At 45.7% G+C, this 13639-nt stretch overlaps 1 protein-coding gene across 1 annotated transcript in view; it reads left to right on the top strand.

Annotated features, from left to right (window-relative positions):
* The window catches only part of fer1l6 (fer-1 like family member 6), a 210437-nt gene that overhangs the window by 183066 nt on the left and 13732 nt on the right, over nucleotides 1-13639 (top strand). Inside the window, exons 37-41 of the mRNA XM_056610925.1 lie at nucleotides 527-697; nucleotides 1389-1543; nucleotides 1659-1798; nucleotides 2028-2116; nucleotides 11842-11940. Coding sequence (XP_056466900.1) covers nucleotides 527-697; nucleotides 1389-1543; nucleotides 1659-1798; nucleotides 2028-2116; nucleotides 11842-11940 — 654 coding nt within the window. The remainder of the gene's footprint in view (nucleotides 1-526; nucleotides 698-1388; nucleotides 1544-1658; nucleotides 1799-2027; nucleotides 2117-11841; nucleotides 11941-13639) is intronic.

Below are 13639 nucleotides of genomic sequence, written 5' to 3'. Positions count from 1 at the left end.
GACTGGAACGGGTCAAGCAATCTCTCAGTATTCATACAGAATTTTTTAAATTTATAGATTATACAGTAGATATTCTGCTCATCTCTCCTCTCCTCTTCTCCCTTCTCTCTATCCTCTCCTCACTTCTCCTCCTCTTCTCTCCTCTCCTTTCCTCCTCTCCTCTTCTCCTTCCTCCTCCCTATCCTCTCCTCTCTCTCCTATCTTATCCTCTCTCTCCTATCCACTCCTCTCTACTCCTCTCCCCCTCCCCTCTCCTCTTCCCCTCCTCTTCTACCTCCTTCTCTCTATCCTCTCCTCTCTACTCCTCCCTTCTTCTCCCCTCTCCTCTTCTCCCTCTTCCTTTCCTCTCTTCCACTCCTCTACTCTTCTCCCTTCTCCTCTCCCCTCCTTCCCTCCTCTCTTCTTCTCCCTTCTCCTCTCCACCCCTCCTCTCCTCTACTCTCCATCCTCTCTTCTCTCCCCTCCTCTCTATCCTCTCCTCTTCTCCCTTCTCCTTTATAATCTCCTCTCTACTCCTCGCTCCCAGGTCGTTTGAGTTCCAGGCGGTCTTCCCCCAGGATTCAGTCCTATCAGTGCTGATCTACGACTATGACATGGTGGGAGGAGACGATCTGATTGGAGAGACCAGGATCGACCTGGAGAACCGATTCTATAGCCGTCACCGAGCGACCTGTGGCCTGCCCAGCGAATACAGCCTGTACTAGAAGAACTATATCTATATAATACAGCCTGTACTAGAATAACTATATATATATATACACAATATACACATGTATGGAGTATATCATGTAGCCACCTGCGGTCTGCCCAGCAAATACAGCCTGTACTAGAATAATATAGCTATATAATACAGCCTGTACTAGAATAACTAGATATCTATACATATATATGTATATGTATGGAGTATATAAATTAGCCACCCGCGGCCTGCCCAGCGAATACAGCCTGTACTAGACACCATCTAGACCCAATATAGAGTATATCAAGTAGAAATACTAGATCTGTATATAGACTCACTACATACCTCTGGTCTCTCTATATGAGGTGTAAGGTGTGCTGCTGTTCTCTCTATATGAGGTGTAAGATGTGCTGCTGGTCTCTCTCTATGAGGTGTGCGATGTTCTGCTGGTCTCTCTATATGAGGTGTAAGATATGCTGCTGGTCTCTCTATATGAGTGGTCAGATGTGCTGCTGGTCTCTATATGAGGTGTAAGATGTATCTGTACCGTGTAGGGCAGGCTACAATGCGTGAAGAGACAGTCTGAAGCCAACTGAGCGGCTTGTCTCTCTAGATGTATCTGTATGTGTTGGGCGGGCTATAACGCCTGGAGAGACAGACTGAAGCCCTCTGAGCTGCTGGTCTCTATAGATGTATCTGTACCTTGTAGGGCGGGCTACAACGCCTGGAGAGACAGTCTGAAGCCCTCTGAGTTGCTGGCTAAGCTGTGCAGAGACAGCCATCTGGAGGAGCCTCTGTTCAGACCCGGCAGGATCACAGTGGGGGACAAGGTCTTCACCGGCAAGACCGTCTTCATGGACGAAGGTACCAGGGGACACCCTCATCTTCATCATAGTGGTGATCAGGATGATGATGAGGATGGTAATGGTGATGATAATGAAGATGATGAAGATTGTGATGAGGACTTTCTCCTGCCCAGACGTCCCAGTGGAGTCCTACGAGCACCTGTCTCTGAAGATCCTGCACCGCTGGGGGGAGATGCCCTCAGGCTGCAGGCTGGTCCCGGAGCATATCGAGACCCGGACCCTGTTCAACAAGGCCAGACCCGGCCTAGACCAGGTAGTGGGGTGGGGGGTGAGTCTGCAAGACCAGGGATGGATGGGGTGGATTTATAATGTGTGTGTGTGTGTGTGTGTGTGTGTGTGTGTGTGTGTGTGTGTGTGTGTGTGTGTGTGTGTGTGTGTGTGTGTGTGTGTGTGTGCCTGCCTGCCTGCCTGCCTGCCTGCCTGCCTGCCTGCCTGCCTAACTGCCTGCCTGCCTGCCTGCGTGCGTGCGTGCGTGTGCGCAGGGTCAAGTCCAGATGTGGGTAGATATGTATCCTGTGGATCTTCCTCATCCTGGACCCTCAGTGGACATCTCTCCACGCAAGCCCAAAGGGTGAGCCCTGCGTACCTTGGCCCGTGCATGTGTTTGTGTGTGTGTCTGTTTGTGTGTGTGTGTGTGTGTGTGTGTGTGTGTGTGTGTGTGTGTGTGTGTGTGTGTGTGTGCGAGTTTGAGTTTGTTTGCATGTGTTTCCGCATGTGTGGGTGTGTGTGCCCGTGCGTGTGTCTGTGTGTATGTGATATCCAGTTACTTCACTGGTTTCATGTTAACTAACTCAGTTGGAACCATATAAATGACAATTTTAACAGTAAAAATACAATTCAATAAAAAATTTAAATAAATAGGCTAATATAATCAAAATTCACCTATAATATGACGTTATGTTAGAAGTAGGCTATTAAAATGATACATGCGGGCATTGCCATTCTATCATAAGGAGTCCTACGAAATCCGTAGGAGCCCTATGTAATTGTTAGTATTATTATTATTAGGGGTCCTACGAAATCCTACGGATTTCGTAGGACCCTATCGGCACACACGCAGCTAAGAACACACACGCAAGCACTCACTTGCGCACAAACATACACAGAAACGCACACACATGCGCAAACACTACACACACTGTGGCATCCCGCCCCGTAGACCTCGGCCCGGACCAGCCCGAGGGTTGGTCCTGGATGGCCGATACCACTGTCACCCATCAGCCGGCGACGGAGAGCACCGACCGAACCCCAATCAGCTTGATTGGGGGACACCTGGCCGAAAGCCGAGGAGCCATTATAAAAGGAGCACGAGGACCGACATTTGAGGAGACCAGGAACGGGAGCGAGGAAGGAGGAAGCGCTCGGGTCCGCGAGCAGCTAGAGGCCCACGGAGGCCCTAGAGACCGCGTCTACATTATGAGATTTAAGTTGTCTGCAATAAATGCCGCGATCGGCTTTAACCCACTCTGCCAAGCGTGATTTATACCTGGAACCCGGCTCATTGGGGTAGCGGGTTGCCACATATGGTGGAGAATGCAGGCACACGCTGATCCGCTACAACCCACCGGTAAAGTAGCCCACGAATTCGTAATGCAGAACCCGGACGGGACAGATGCCGCAAGAGACGCCGCCGCCGCCGCAAGGGACGCCGCCGCTGCCGTCGCAAGGGACGCCGCCGCTGCCGTCGCAAGGGACGCCGCCGCTGCCGTCGCAAGGGACGCCGCCGCCGCAAGGGACGGCGTTCTTTTTGTCATAAAAAAAACTTTAAATTCAAACATCGCGCCGACCGGCATATCAACACGCAAGTGACGTGAACTCAAAGAGACGGTGCCCCTATAACACAACGAAAAAATGTAAATAACAAGGGCTATGGTGAATTATGTCTGTAGAGTCCACCACAAGACTTCACTTTACTCTTCTCCTTGAGCCTCCCGAAATGTCTTGCGATATTGATATCCCCCTGGTTTATCAATATTGGTCATACTGTCGGCTATACTGTCATACTATCGGTCATACGGTCATACTGTCGGACATACTGTCATACTGTAGGTCATGCGGTCATACAGTCGGTCATACTGTCAAACTCTCGGTCATATTGTCTCACTGTCGGTCATACTGTCGGTCATACGGTCATACTGTCGGTCATATGGTCATTCTGTCGGTCATACGGTCATACTGTCAGTCATACTGTCATATGGTCAGACAGTAGGACCCCGATATGGTTGCTTGCAACTAGAGATGTCCGATATTATCGGCCCACCGATATTATCGGCCCGATATTAGCATAAAAATGTAATATCGGTCAATATCGGTATCGGATTTTTAAAAAAAAAGTATTTTTCTTATTTTGCACAGACAATGTTAACATTTGGAAAGCCTTGTTGCATTCAAGATTGCATCCAGTGGGGCATCACAATAACATTAAGCATGTTGTGTTTATTCCACAACAGGAGATATGTAATGTTACCTAAATTAGGTTTGAGGAAAAATAACCCAAATATCGACATCGGTATCGGCTGATATCGGAATCGAAAATTTAGAGTTGGACAATATCGCATATCGGATATCGGCAAAAAAGCCAATATCGGACATCAATTTGTTTTTGCTCTAGACGGCTAGTGGTTGATAATGGCATTGCATGAGTGAGTTGTGTTTTGGCCCTTCCTGTGTTACCATAGTTACCATGTTACCTAGGGCCCTATTTTAAAGGTCTGAAACGCAAGTGAGAAGCGCCAAGTGCAAGTTGCTTTGTGGGCGGTTCTATGGCGATGTTGCTATTTTACCGGCGCATGAATGACTCTTGTGCCCGGCGCAAATCTAAAATGGGTTGGTCTGAAGTAGCCTAATTACCCGTAGGCGTGGTTTGGGTGTAACGTGCAATAAACCAATGAGAGTGCCATCTCCGATCCACTTTAAGAGCCATGAGAGCATTTCAATCTGACAAGTTGATATTTTGACAGCGCGTTTGCAGTCTCCGATGAGACAGATGCATGACCACATGAATTTCAAACTTCAAATGGCTCAGTTTATGTACCAATAATGTGGCCTAATTCACACATGGAAAAGCATTTTCTGCAACAACAAAAACTAAATTTCGGCAAAGAAAACTTAACACACAGCGGTAACTGTGATTCTATTTAATGATATACGCAATACATTAACAAACATCGTTTCTTACCAGTATGGTATGCATTATCGTTACCGACTTGTGTTCCTAGTATGCATGTGTCCCCCCTTTAATATAGATTGCCATGGACTGTATTATGCGTTACGTGTTTAGTTTGCGTGTGTTTAAACAGATGGACGCACACACGCGCGTCCGCATTCATTAATTCTTCTACACATGCGCGCGCGCATTCATTCATTCTCTTTAACATTCATTCATTCTTTTCAAATACTCATCAATCCTAAAAGTTATGGGCTTGTACACAATGACTGTCAAGAAAATATGTGTTGGCTGTACGGTGTTGGCAGATGCATTGATCGGTTTGATCAAGGTCTGCTTGGTGGTGAAAACCGATGACAGGTTGGGGGTGAAAATAGTAACAGGGAATTTTATTCAAAATGCTGAGGGCAATGGGGTCTGACCTGGCCGAGGTGGGTCTACTGCTAGGGCTTCAGGGTGGACTGGAGTACTCAGCTCTGTGAAGGCTTCAGGGTGGACTGGAGTACTCAGCTCTGTGAAGGCTTCAAGGTGGACTGGAGGACTAGCCTCTCTACAGGGGTGGACTGAAGGTCTAAGCTCTCTTCAGGTCTACTGCCAGGAATCCAGGGGTGGACTGGAGGACTAACTGGAGGACTAGGCTCTCTCAGGTGTCGACTGGATGACTCGGCTCTCTTCAGGGCTGGACTGGAGGACTAAGCTTTCTCAGGGGTGGACTGGAGGACAAAGCTCTCTTCAGGTCTACTGCCAGGGCTCCAGGGGTGGACTTGAGGACTCGGCTATCTCAGGTATACTTCTCCAGGGGTCGACTGGAGGACTCAGCTCTCTTCAGGGCTGGACTGGGGGACTAGTCTCTCTCCAGGGTTCGGCTGTAGGACTAGGCCCTCTTCAGGTATACTGCCAGGGCTCCAGGGCTGGACTGGAGAACTAGGCTCTCTCCAGGGGTGGACTGGGGGACTAGGCTCTCTCAGGTTTACCTACCCAGGGGTGGACTGGAGTATTCTCTCTCGGCGCTACATAAACCTCCACATCTACCATGGAGACGCGGCACCAAACAGAGACCTCAATACAGGCTCAATGAACATCAAACTACCTGAAGAGTAAATTAAAACCCCATTGTGTGTTGTGTAGCCTGCAGGGCCTCACTGGGTCCCTGTCAGCGGCCCAAAGCTGGTCTTCCCCGCAGGGGATCTTAGCCCCTTGACTCCAAATAGAAAGGCTGGAGGGTGGATAGGGACGTAGAGATAAAATGCATTCATATCCAAACTTTAAGTGAGTGAATATTACACAGAAATATACCATGTGACCGACATGCAGGGGGAGACTAGGAGTCCCAGGCTCCACTAAGCAGAACAGACGCTTAAACTGAAAATATAACTCTTAAATCCTTCAGCATTTAAAGGTCCCATGGCATGAAAATCTCACTTTATGAGGTTTTCTAACATTAATATGAGTTCCTCTAGCCTGCCTATCGTCCACTAGTGGCTAAAACTTGCGTTTGATGTAAAACGATCACTAGGTATCCTGCTCGCCTTTGAAAAAATTTAACCTCAGGCTGATTTGGAAAGTGGCCCCATATGTTGTGATAAGGGGCCAAGTTACCCCCCCTTTCTCTGCCTTGCCCACCCAGAGGATTTGGCCCGCCAATGAGACAATGAGCTGCGACCATGCGAGCGCCGTGTGTGTGTGTGTGTGTGTGTGTGTGTGTGTGTGTGTGTGTGTGTGTGTGTGTGTGTGTGTGTGTGTGTGTGTGTGTGTGTGTGTGAACACACGGAAATTCCGTTGGCAGTTAATTTCACTATCCATTATTACAGCTCGACTATGGATATTGTGGTACAGATGACCGACATACCTCCATACTAGATGCTGGAACAGAAACTCTGTGAAATCTGTGTCACCAGTGGCGGTTTTAGGCACGGGCGAACCAGGCAGCCGCCCGGGGCGGCATGTTTGTGGGGGGCGGCAAATCACATGGGGGGCGCCACGAGCAGTATAAAAAAAAAAAGCGCTGCGTAGCGCTTGTAGGAAGTCTTGCCCGGGGCGTAACTGGACCTAGAACCGCCACTGTGTGTCACAAACATGGGGGGTGAGGGGAAATGAACATCCATCAACTTTTGACCAATGCCATAACCAGCAGGTTTGGAAAATAATATTTACAATCCATGAATGTATTTTTAGGTTAACAAACAGAATATGCACGTTAACCCTACAATAGTTCAGTTAGCCTAATCACGTAATAGTCATTGTTGCCAGCCAGACATCGCGCTAAGTAATGTAAACCCTAAAGATAACGTTAGCGGTTACACACACTAACGCAAGTGTTTTACACTTCTTTGTTATTTAGATAACCGTTCTGCTTTTGATGTTATGGCGCATAACACATCGTTTCTTTGACGTCTCTGGTATTTCCACAACGAGACTGTAGTTGGGGTTAACTCAGCCATTGTTGAGAAGGAATTGGGGGAAAGGAGCTTTGGCTTTGACTCCCTGAAGTACATGAACTGCGAAATGGAGGAGAAAGGGATTGATGGCAGCAGGCAGCCGGCAGTAGGCAGCGAGCAGCCGGCAGCGGTCAATGAGCGGTTCCGTCTACTTCAGATTGATGTGGAAGTGGAAGAACCAGAGACGTCGGAGAACCCATCACAGTCCTTTGTGATTCATAATATCGTCTGGAGGCGTACACATCTTTTGGCCGTGATAATATGTATTATTTGATTGAGCTATCTATGTATTATATGATATAGATATCTATGTATTATATGATATTATTTATCCAGTAGTGGGGGTCATCTCAGCCATAATTGAGAAGGAATTAGGGGAAAGGAACCTTGGCTTTGACTCCCTGAAGTAGGCCTACATGAAATGCGACATGGAGGAGAAAGGGATTGTTGCCAGCGGGCAGCCGGTAGTGGGCAGCCGGCAGTGGGCAACCGGCAGCAGGCAGCGCGGTTCAGTCTACTTCAGATTGATGTGGAAGTGGAAGAACCAGAGAGGTCGGAGAACCCGACGCAGTCGTTTGTGATTCATCATATCGTCTGGAGGCGCACACAGATTTGTCCGTGATAATATATATTATATGATGTAGACATCTATGTATAATGTGATATCATTTAGATATAGAGGTCCAGGAATCCCGCCGGAGCACCAGGAGTTTTCTAGAATATTTACAGAACATGGCCAAAGGCTGTATGCGCCTCGCCGTTGCGATACATCCACTGTAAACCGAGCACATGGTACTGTGGCCACAAGCTACTCAGGGCCACACCCCCACCCTCCTCCTTGACCCACCTCTCTCCTCATTAAATATGCGACTAGCTTGTAGTGGCTGTAATTCTGCACCACGGCTGAATTTCGGGAACGTCTTCAAAAATTGTGTCACTGTGCCCTCCCCCATCGCTGATGCTGGCTTGGCGAGGAACGGCCACCCCCCTCCTCTGCATTCCCCCATCGACGATGACCTCCAGCCTCATCTCTCCCATAGCCACAACAACAACTCCAGCTGGGATAGAGTCTCCGATGTCTCCCTTTGCGATTTTCCAGCCGAATTTAAGAAACTGGAATATGCTGGCATCAAACTTGCATCTGTGTCAATGATAGCATCGCCACGTCATGGCCGCAGGACGCTAACACCCAGGAGGATGGCGCCCCACCCCCACCACCGTACTGATAGTAGTCCTGAGTATTACTGAGACAAAAAAGGGTTCAGCCGTAGACACAGTATAAAGGAAGTTTCTCATAATCTGCTGAACCCAAGGTTGCCTACGTCAAAGCAGGGCAACTTTCGCATTCATGCTGTAACCACTAAGAGAGTAAACAAAGGGAAACTTAGACACACTGCTAACCTCACAAATCTCATATCTATTGCCTCCAAACCAAAAACAACCTTAAAGCCTATCAACAGCACCATCAGGATGGCTCTACTTAATGTGAGGTCTCTTAATAACAAATCATTTTTAGTTAATGATCTTATTAACACTTCTAAACTGGATTTTATGTTTTTAACTGAAACATGGCTGGAACAAAATAACAGTGCAACCGTTCTGATAGAGACAGCTCCTCCCGACTATAACTTTTTTGATGCATGTAGATCTGGAAAAAGAGGTGGAGGGGTTGCTGCTATATTTAAAAATGTATTTCAGGGGAAACAGATGTTATTTGGTGATTTTCCATCATTCGAATACCTTAGTGCTGTATTGAAATGCTCCCCCAGAGTTCTCCTATTAATTATTTACAGGCCACCCACATATTCTGCAAATTTTTTCGATGACTTCACAGAATTATTGTCTAGCATCTCCACAGAATTTGACTGTCTAGTTATAACTGGTGACTTCAATTTTCATACTGATGATTTGAATGACAAGTGTGCCAAAAAACTTTTGACCATTTTGGACACATTTGAACTGTCTCAACATGTGAAAGAGGCTACTCATTGTAAGGGGCACACTCTAGACCTGGTTATCACAAAGGGCCTCAATGTTTCTGATCTCTCTGTGACTGATCCTTCCTTGTCTGACTACTTTTGTGTTTTCTTTAACATATCTTTTATTCCCGACATACAGACAAAATCAAACACTGTCAAAAAACGGTATATCAATGAAGATTCTAATGTACTTTTTAAAAAGGCCATCTCCTTGCTACCACCTTTAAACCCATGTTCTGCTGATGATCTTGTAGAAAACTTTAATTTGAAAATTTTGAAAGTCATAGATATCATTGCACCTTATAAGGTTAAAACGATTTCTGGAAAGCAAAAGGCACCCTGGAGAAAAGCTGCTTCTGTAACAGCACAGAAAAAAGAATGCAGGAAGGTTGAACGCATCTGGCGTAAAACAAAACTTCATATTCACCATGATATCTATAAAGAGAGCCTCCGTGCCTACAATTTAGACTTAAAAAATGCTAGAGAAACATTTTTCTCCAATATCGTTAAAACCAACACTAATAATGCAAAAACCCTATTTGCAACTGTTGACAGACTGACCAACCCCCCAACAGAAATTCCTCCTGATCTCCATTCCACGCAGAAATGCAATGAGTTTGCAGCTTTTTATATTGATAAAATTGAAGGTATCAGACGCGCCATCAATATCTCCACGTCAAACAAAAATGTTGGACTACCACCCTGTTCAGGCAAAAATTACGTGGCAAGGATGGCATGCTTTGATGTTATAGACTCTCAAAATCTTGTGGAAACTGTGACACAACTAAAGCCATCCACCTGTTGCCTTGATACTATACCTACCAACCTCTTTAAGAATGTTTTCGACTGCCTAGCAGTAGACATATTGCAGATAGTTAACAACTCTCTCCAGTCAGGCAAGTTCCCAAAAGCTTTGAAAACTGCAGTTATTAAACCCCTTTTAAAAAAGCGGAGCCTAGATGCCTCTATTATTAACAACTACAGACCAATATCAAATCTACCCTTCATAAGTAAAATCATTGAGAAAGTTGTCCTCCAGCAACTAAATCACTTCCTGGCATCAACTGGTTGCTATGACACCTTCCAATCAGGATTTCGACCCCTGCACAGCACTGAGACCGCCCTTATTAAAGTTGTAAACGACATCCGTCTTAACACAGACTCTGGCAAAACCTCAATACTAATGCTACTTGACCTCAGTGCTGCATTCGACACTGTAGACCATACATTACTTCTGGAAAGGTTAGAAAACTGGGTGGGGCTTTCAGGCACTGTCTTAAATTGGTTCAGGTCCTACCTACAAAATAGGAACTACTTTGTTTCCATTGGCGACTTTGTATCAGAATCAACCAACGTGACATGTGGAGTACCACAAGGTTCGATCTTAGGACCCTCTTTATTCAACATCTACATGCTCCCACTAGGGCAAATCATGCAAAATAACAATATTGACCATCATTGCTATGCTGATGACACGCAAATCTATGTATCGCTATCACCAAATGACTATCGGCCCATAGATCTGCTGTGCCAGTGCATTGAGCAAGTGAAGGAATGGATGTGCCGAAATTTCCTTCAACTAAATGAGGACAAAACAGAGATAATTGTATTTGGTTCTAAAACAGAAAGGCTTAAAGTAACCCAACACCTTCACTCTCTGTCCCTGAAAACCTCAATCAAAGCCAGAAATCTAGGGGTTATCATGGATTCAGATTTACATTTTGACAGTCACATCAAATCAGTTACAAAATCGGCATATTATCACCTTAAAAATGTAGCAAGACTTAGAGGGCTCATGTCCACCGAAGACTTACAAAAACTTGTACATGCCTTTATCACTAGTAAGCTTGATTACTGCAATGGTCTCCTCACAGGTCTCCCAAAACAAACTCTGAGGAAGCTTCAGCTTGTTCAGAATGCTGCTGCTAGAGTTCTAACAAAGACCAAAAAATTTGATCATATTACACCAATTCTGAAATCGTTACATTGGCTTCCTGTAGGTCAGAGAATTGATTTTAAAATCATGTTGCTAACCTATAAATCCCTACATGGTTTAGGCCCAAAATATTTAACTGATATGCTTCCACTACATCAGCCTTCTAGACCACTAAGATCCTCTGAGACCAATCTGTTAATTATCCCCAGAGTAAACACAAAACATGGGAAAGCAGGATTTAGTTACTATGCAACAAATAGCTGGAATAAACTCCCAGAGGATTTAAGACTTGCCCCAACTCTGAGCACCTTTAAAACAAGACTGAAGACTTTTATGTTTGCTATAGCCTTCTGCTAAAATCTTAAATACATTGCACTTTCTAAAAAGCTTTTTAACTTTGCCTCTATTTTTTATTTTAATACTAAAATGCCTTTTTAATTTACCCATTTCTTTGCATATGTTTTTCTTTTACTTATCTATTATTATTTTATTTTATTGTATGACAATGTTTATATGTGAAGCACTTTGAGTCTGCCTTGTGTATGAAAAGTGCTATATAAATAAAGTTGCCTTGCCTTGCCTTAGGGGCCCACTAAGTAATATCTATATTAAAGCATCAATAAAGTAGCATGCCTTTAATACAGGGCATTTATGTGTGTGTGTGTGTGTGTGTGTGTGTGTGTGTGTGTGTGTGTGTGTGTGTGTGTGTGTGTGTGTGTGTGTGTGTGTGTGTGTGTGCGTGCGTGTGCGTGTGCGTGTGTGTGTGTTTGTGTGTAGGTATGAGCTGCGTATCATCATCTGGAACACTGAGGATGTGGTTCTGGAGGACACTAACTTCTTGACGGGACAGCAGTCCAGCGACATCTACATCAAAGGGTGGGTCATTAAAGTGACTGATAGATTGGACTTTGTTGTAGCAGCACACCAGCTGATGCAGCTCTGAACTGGCTTTGAGATGTCTACTGTAAGCAATGAATAGTAAACGATCAGCGTGTGTGTGTGTTAGAGCTTAGATCAGGCCCAGAAAATCAAGCTCGACCCGGCCCGAGCCCATGCACGTTCTGTCCGAGCCCGGCCCGACACATTAACTGTAACTAGAAAATGCATTTCCTGCAGAATATGTGGTGAGTGCTGTAGTAGAAAGTGAGGTTGAAAATATTTTTAAATTAAACCACATAGATTAAAGGTTGGGTATGGAATTCTCTTTTTTGGCCATTTTTGCAAGATTACTTGAAATCCTTATCATAACCCACTTACAGCCACTGAGTTAGAAGTACTGACATGAAATTTAAACAAGTCAATCATCTGTGGAACAGACAGGGCTCGAAAAACTCCAGCCAATGATTTCCAGACCCACCGAGTGGCATTGGACAGTAAGTACGTCAATCAAACGGTCGTACTGCACTCCCCCTCCCCCCGCGCGTGACGCCTTCATGCACGTACTCAAAGCTCGTGACCCAGAGCAAGCTTCCGTTTCTTTTTATCCTGCGGTAGCTACTGGAGCTAGTTAACTAGCTAATTCAATTCAATTCAATTCAATTCAAAGTGTTTATTGTCATATGCATAAATGAGACGTTCTCAGTTGTGCAATGAAATTCTTCCTTTGTTTCCACAGACTGAATGCCAAGATTTTTTTTTACAAGATAGATAGAACAAATAATACATTTAAGTTAAAATAAATAAATAAATAAATAAAACAGAATGGTGCTAATCCAAGAAAGCCAAAGTGCGTGAGCAAAATGTAAACAGCTGCGGCAGTCCTGAGGTAGAATACACCTTAACAACAGACTCCTATCTGTTGTTAAGGAGTCTGAGGGCAGTGGGGAAGAAAGAGTTATTTAGTCTTGAAATTTTGGACTTCATACTTCTATACCTCCGTCCTGAGGGTAGAAGTGTAAACAGTCCATGCTGGGGGTGGGTGGGGTCCTTGAGTATGGTGGCAGCTCTCCTGTGGACTCTGCAGTGGTAGATGCTCTGCAGAGAGGGCAGTGGGGTTCTGATGATCCTCTCTGCAGTCTTTACCACTCTCTGCAGTCGTCTGCGGTCCAAAGCGGAAGTGCTGCCGTACCAGACGGTGATACAGCCGGTCAAGATGCTCTCAACAATGCAGCTGTAGAAGTTTCTGAGGATCTCAGGCAACATGCCAAACTTCCTCAGCCTCCTCAGGAAGTACAGCCGTTGTTGGGATTTCTTAACCAGCTGTGTGGTGTTGAGTGTCCAAGTGAGGTCGTCGCTGATGTGGACGCCGAGGTACTTGAAGCTGTTCACCCTCTCTACTTCAAGCTCCCCGATGAACAGTGGCCGATGAGGTTTCCTTTTCTTCCTCAAGTCCACTATCATCTCTTTGGTCTTGTCCTTGTTGAGGATGAGGTTATTGTCCTCACACCATGACACCAGACTGGCCACCTCCCTCCTGTAGGCCGCTTCGTCCCCGCCCGTGATGCGCCTATCACTGCGGTGTCGTCCGCAAACTTCAGGATGGTGTTGTCTATGTGGGAGGCGACACAGTCATGAGTGAACAGGGTGTAGAGGATTGGGCTGAGCACGCAGCCCTGTGGCATGCCAATGTTTGTGA

This window comes from Gadus chalcogrammus, chromosome 16 (genome assembly GCF_026213295.1).
Source record: "Gadus chalcogrammus isolate NIFS_2021 chromosome 16, NIFS_Gcha_1.0, whole genome shotgun sequence".
NCBI lineage: Eukaryota > Metazoa > Chordata > Actinopteri > Gadiformes > Gadidae > Gadus > Gadus chalcogrammus.
This window is presented reverse-complemented; position numbering and strand designations above follow the sequence as displayed.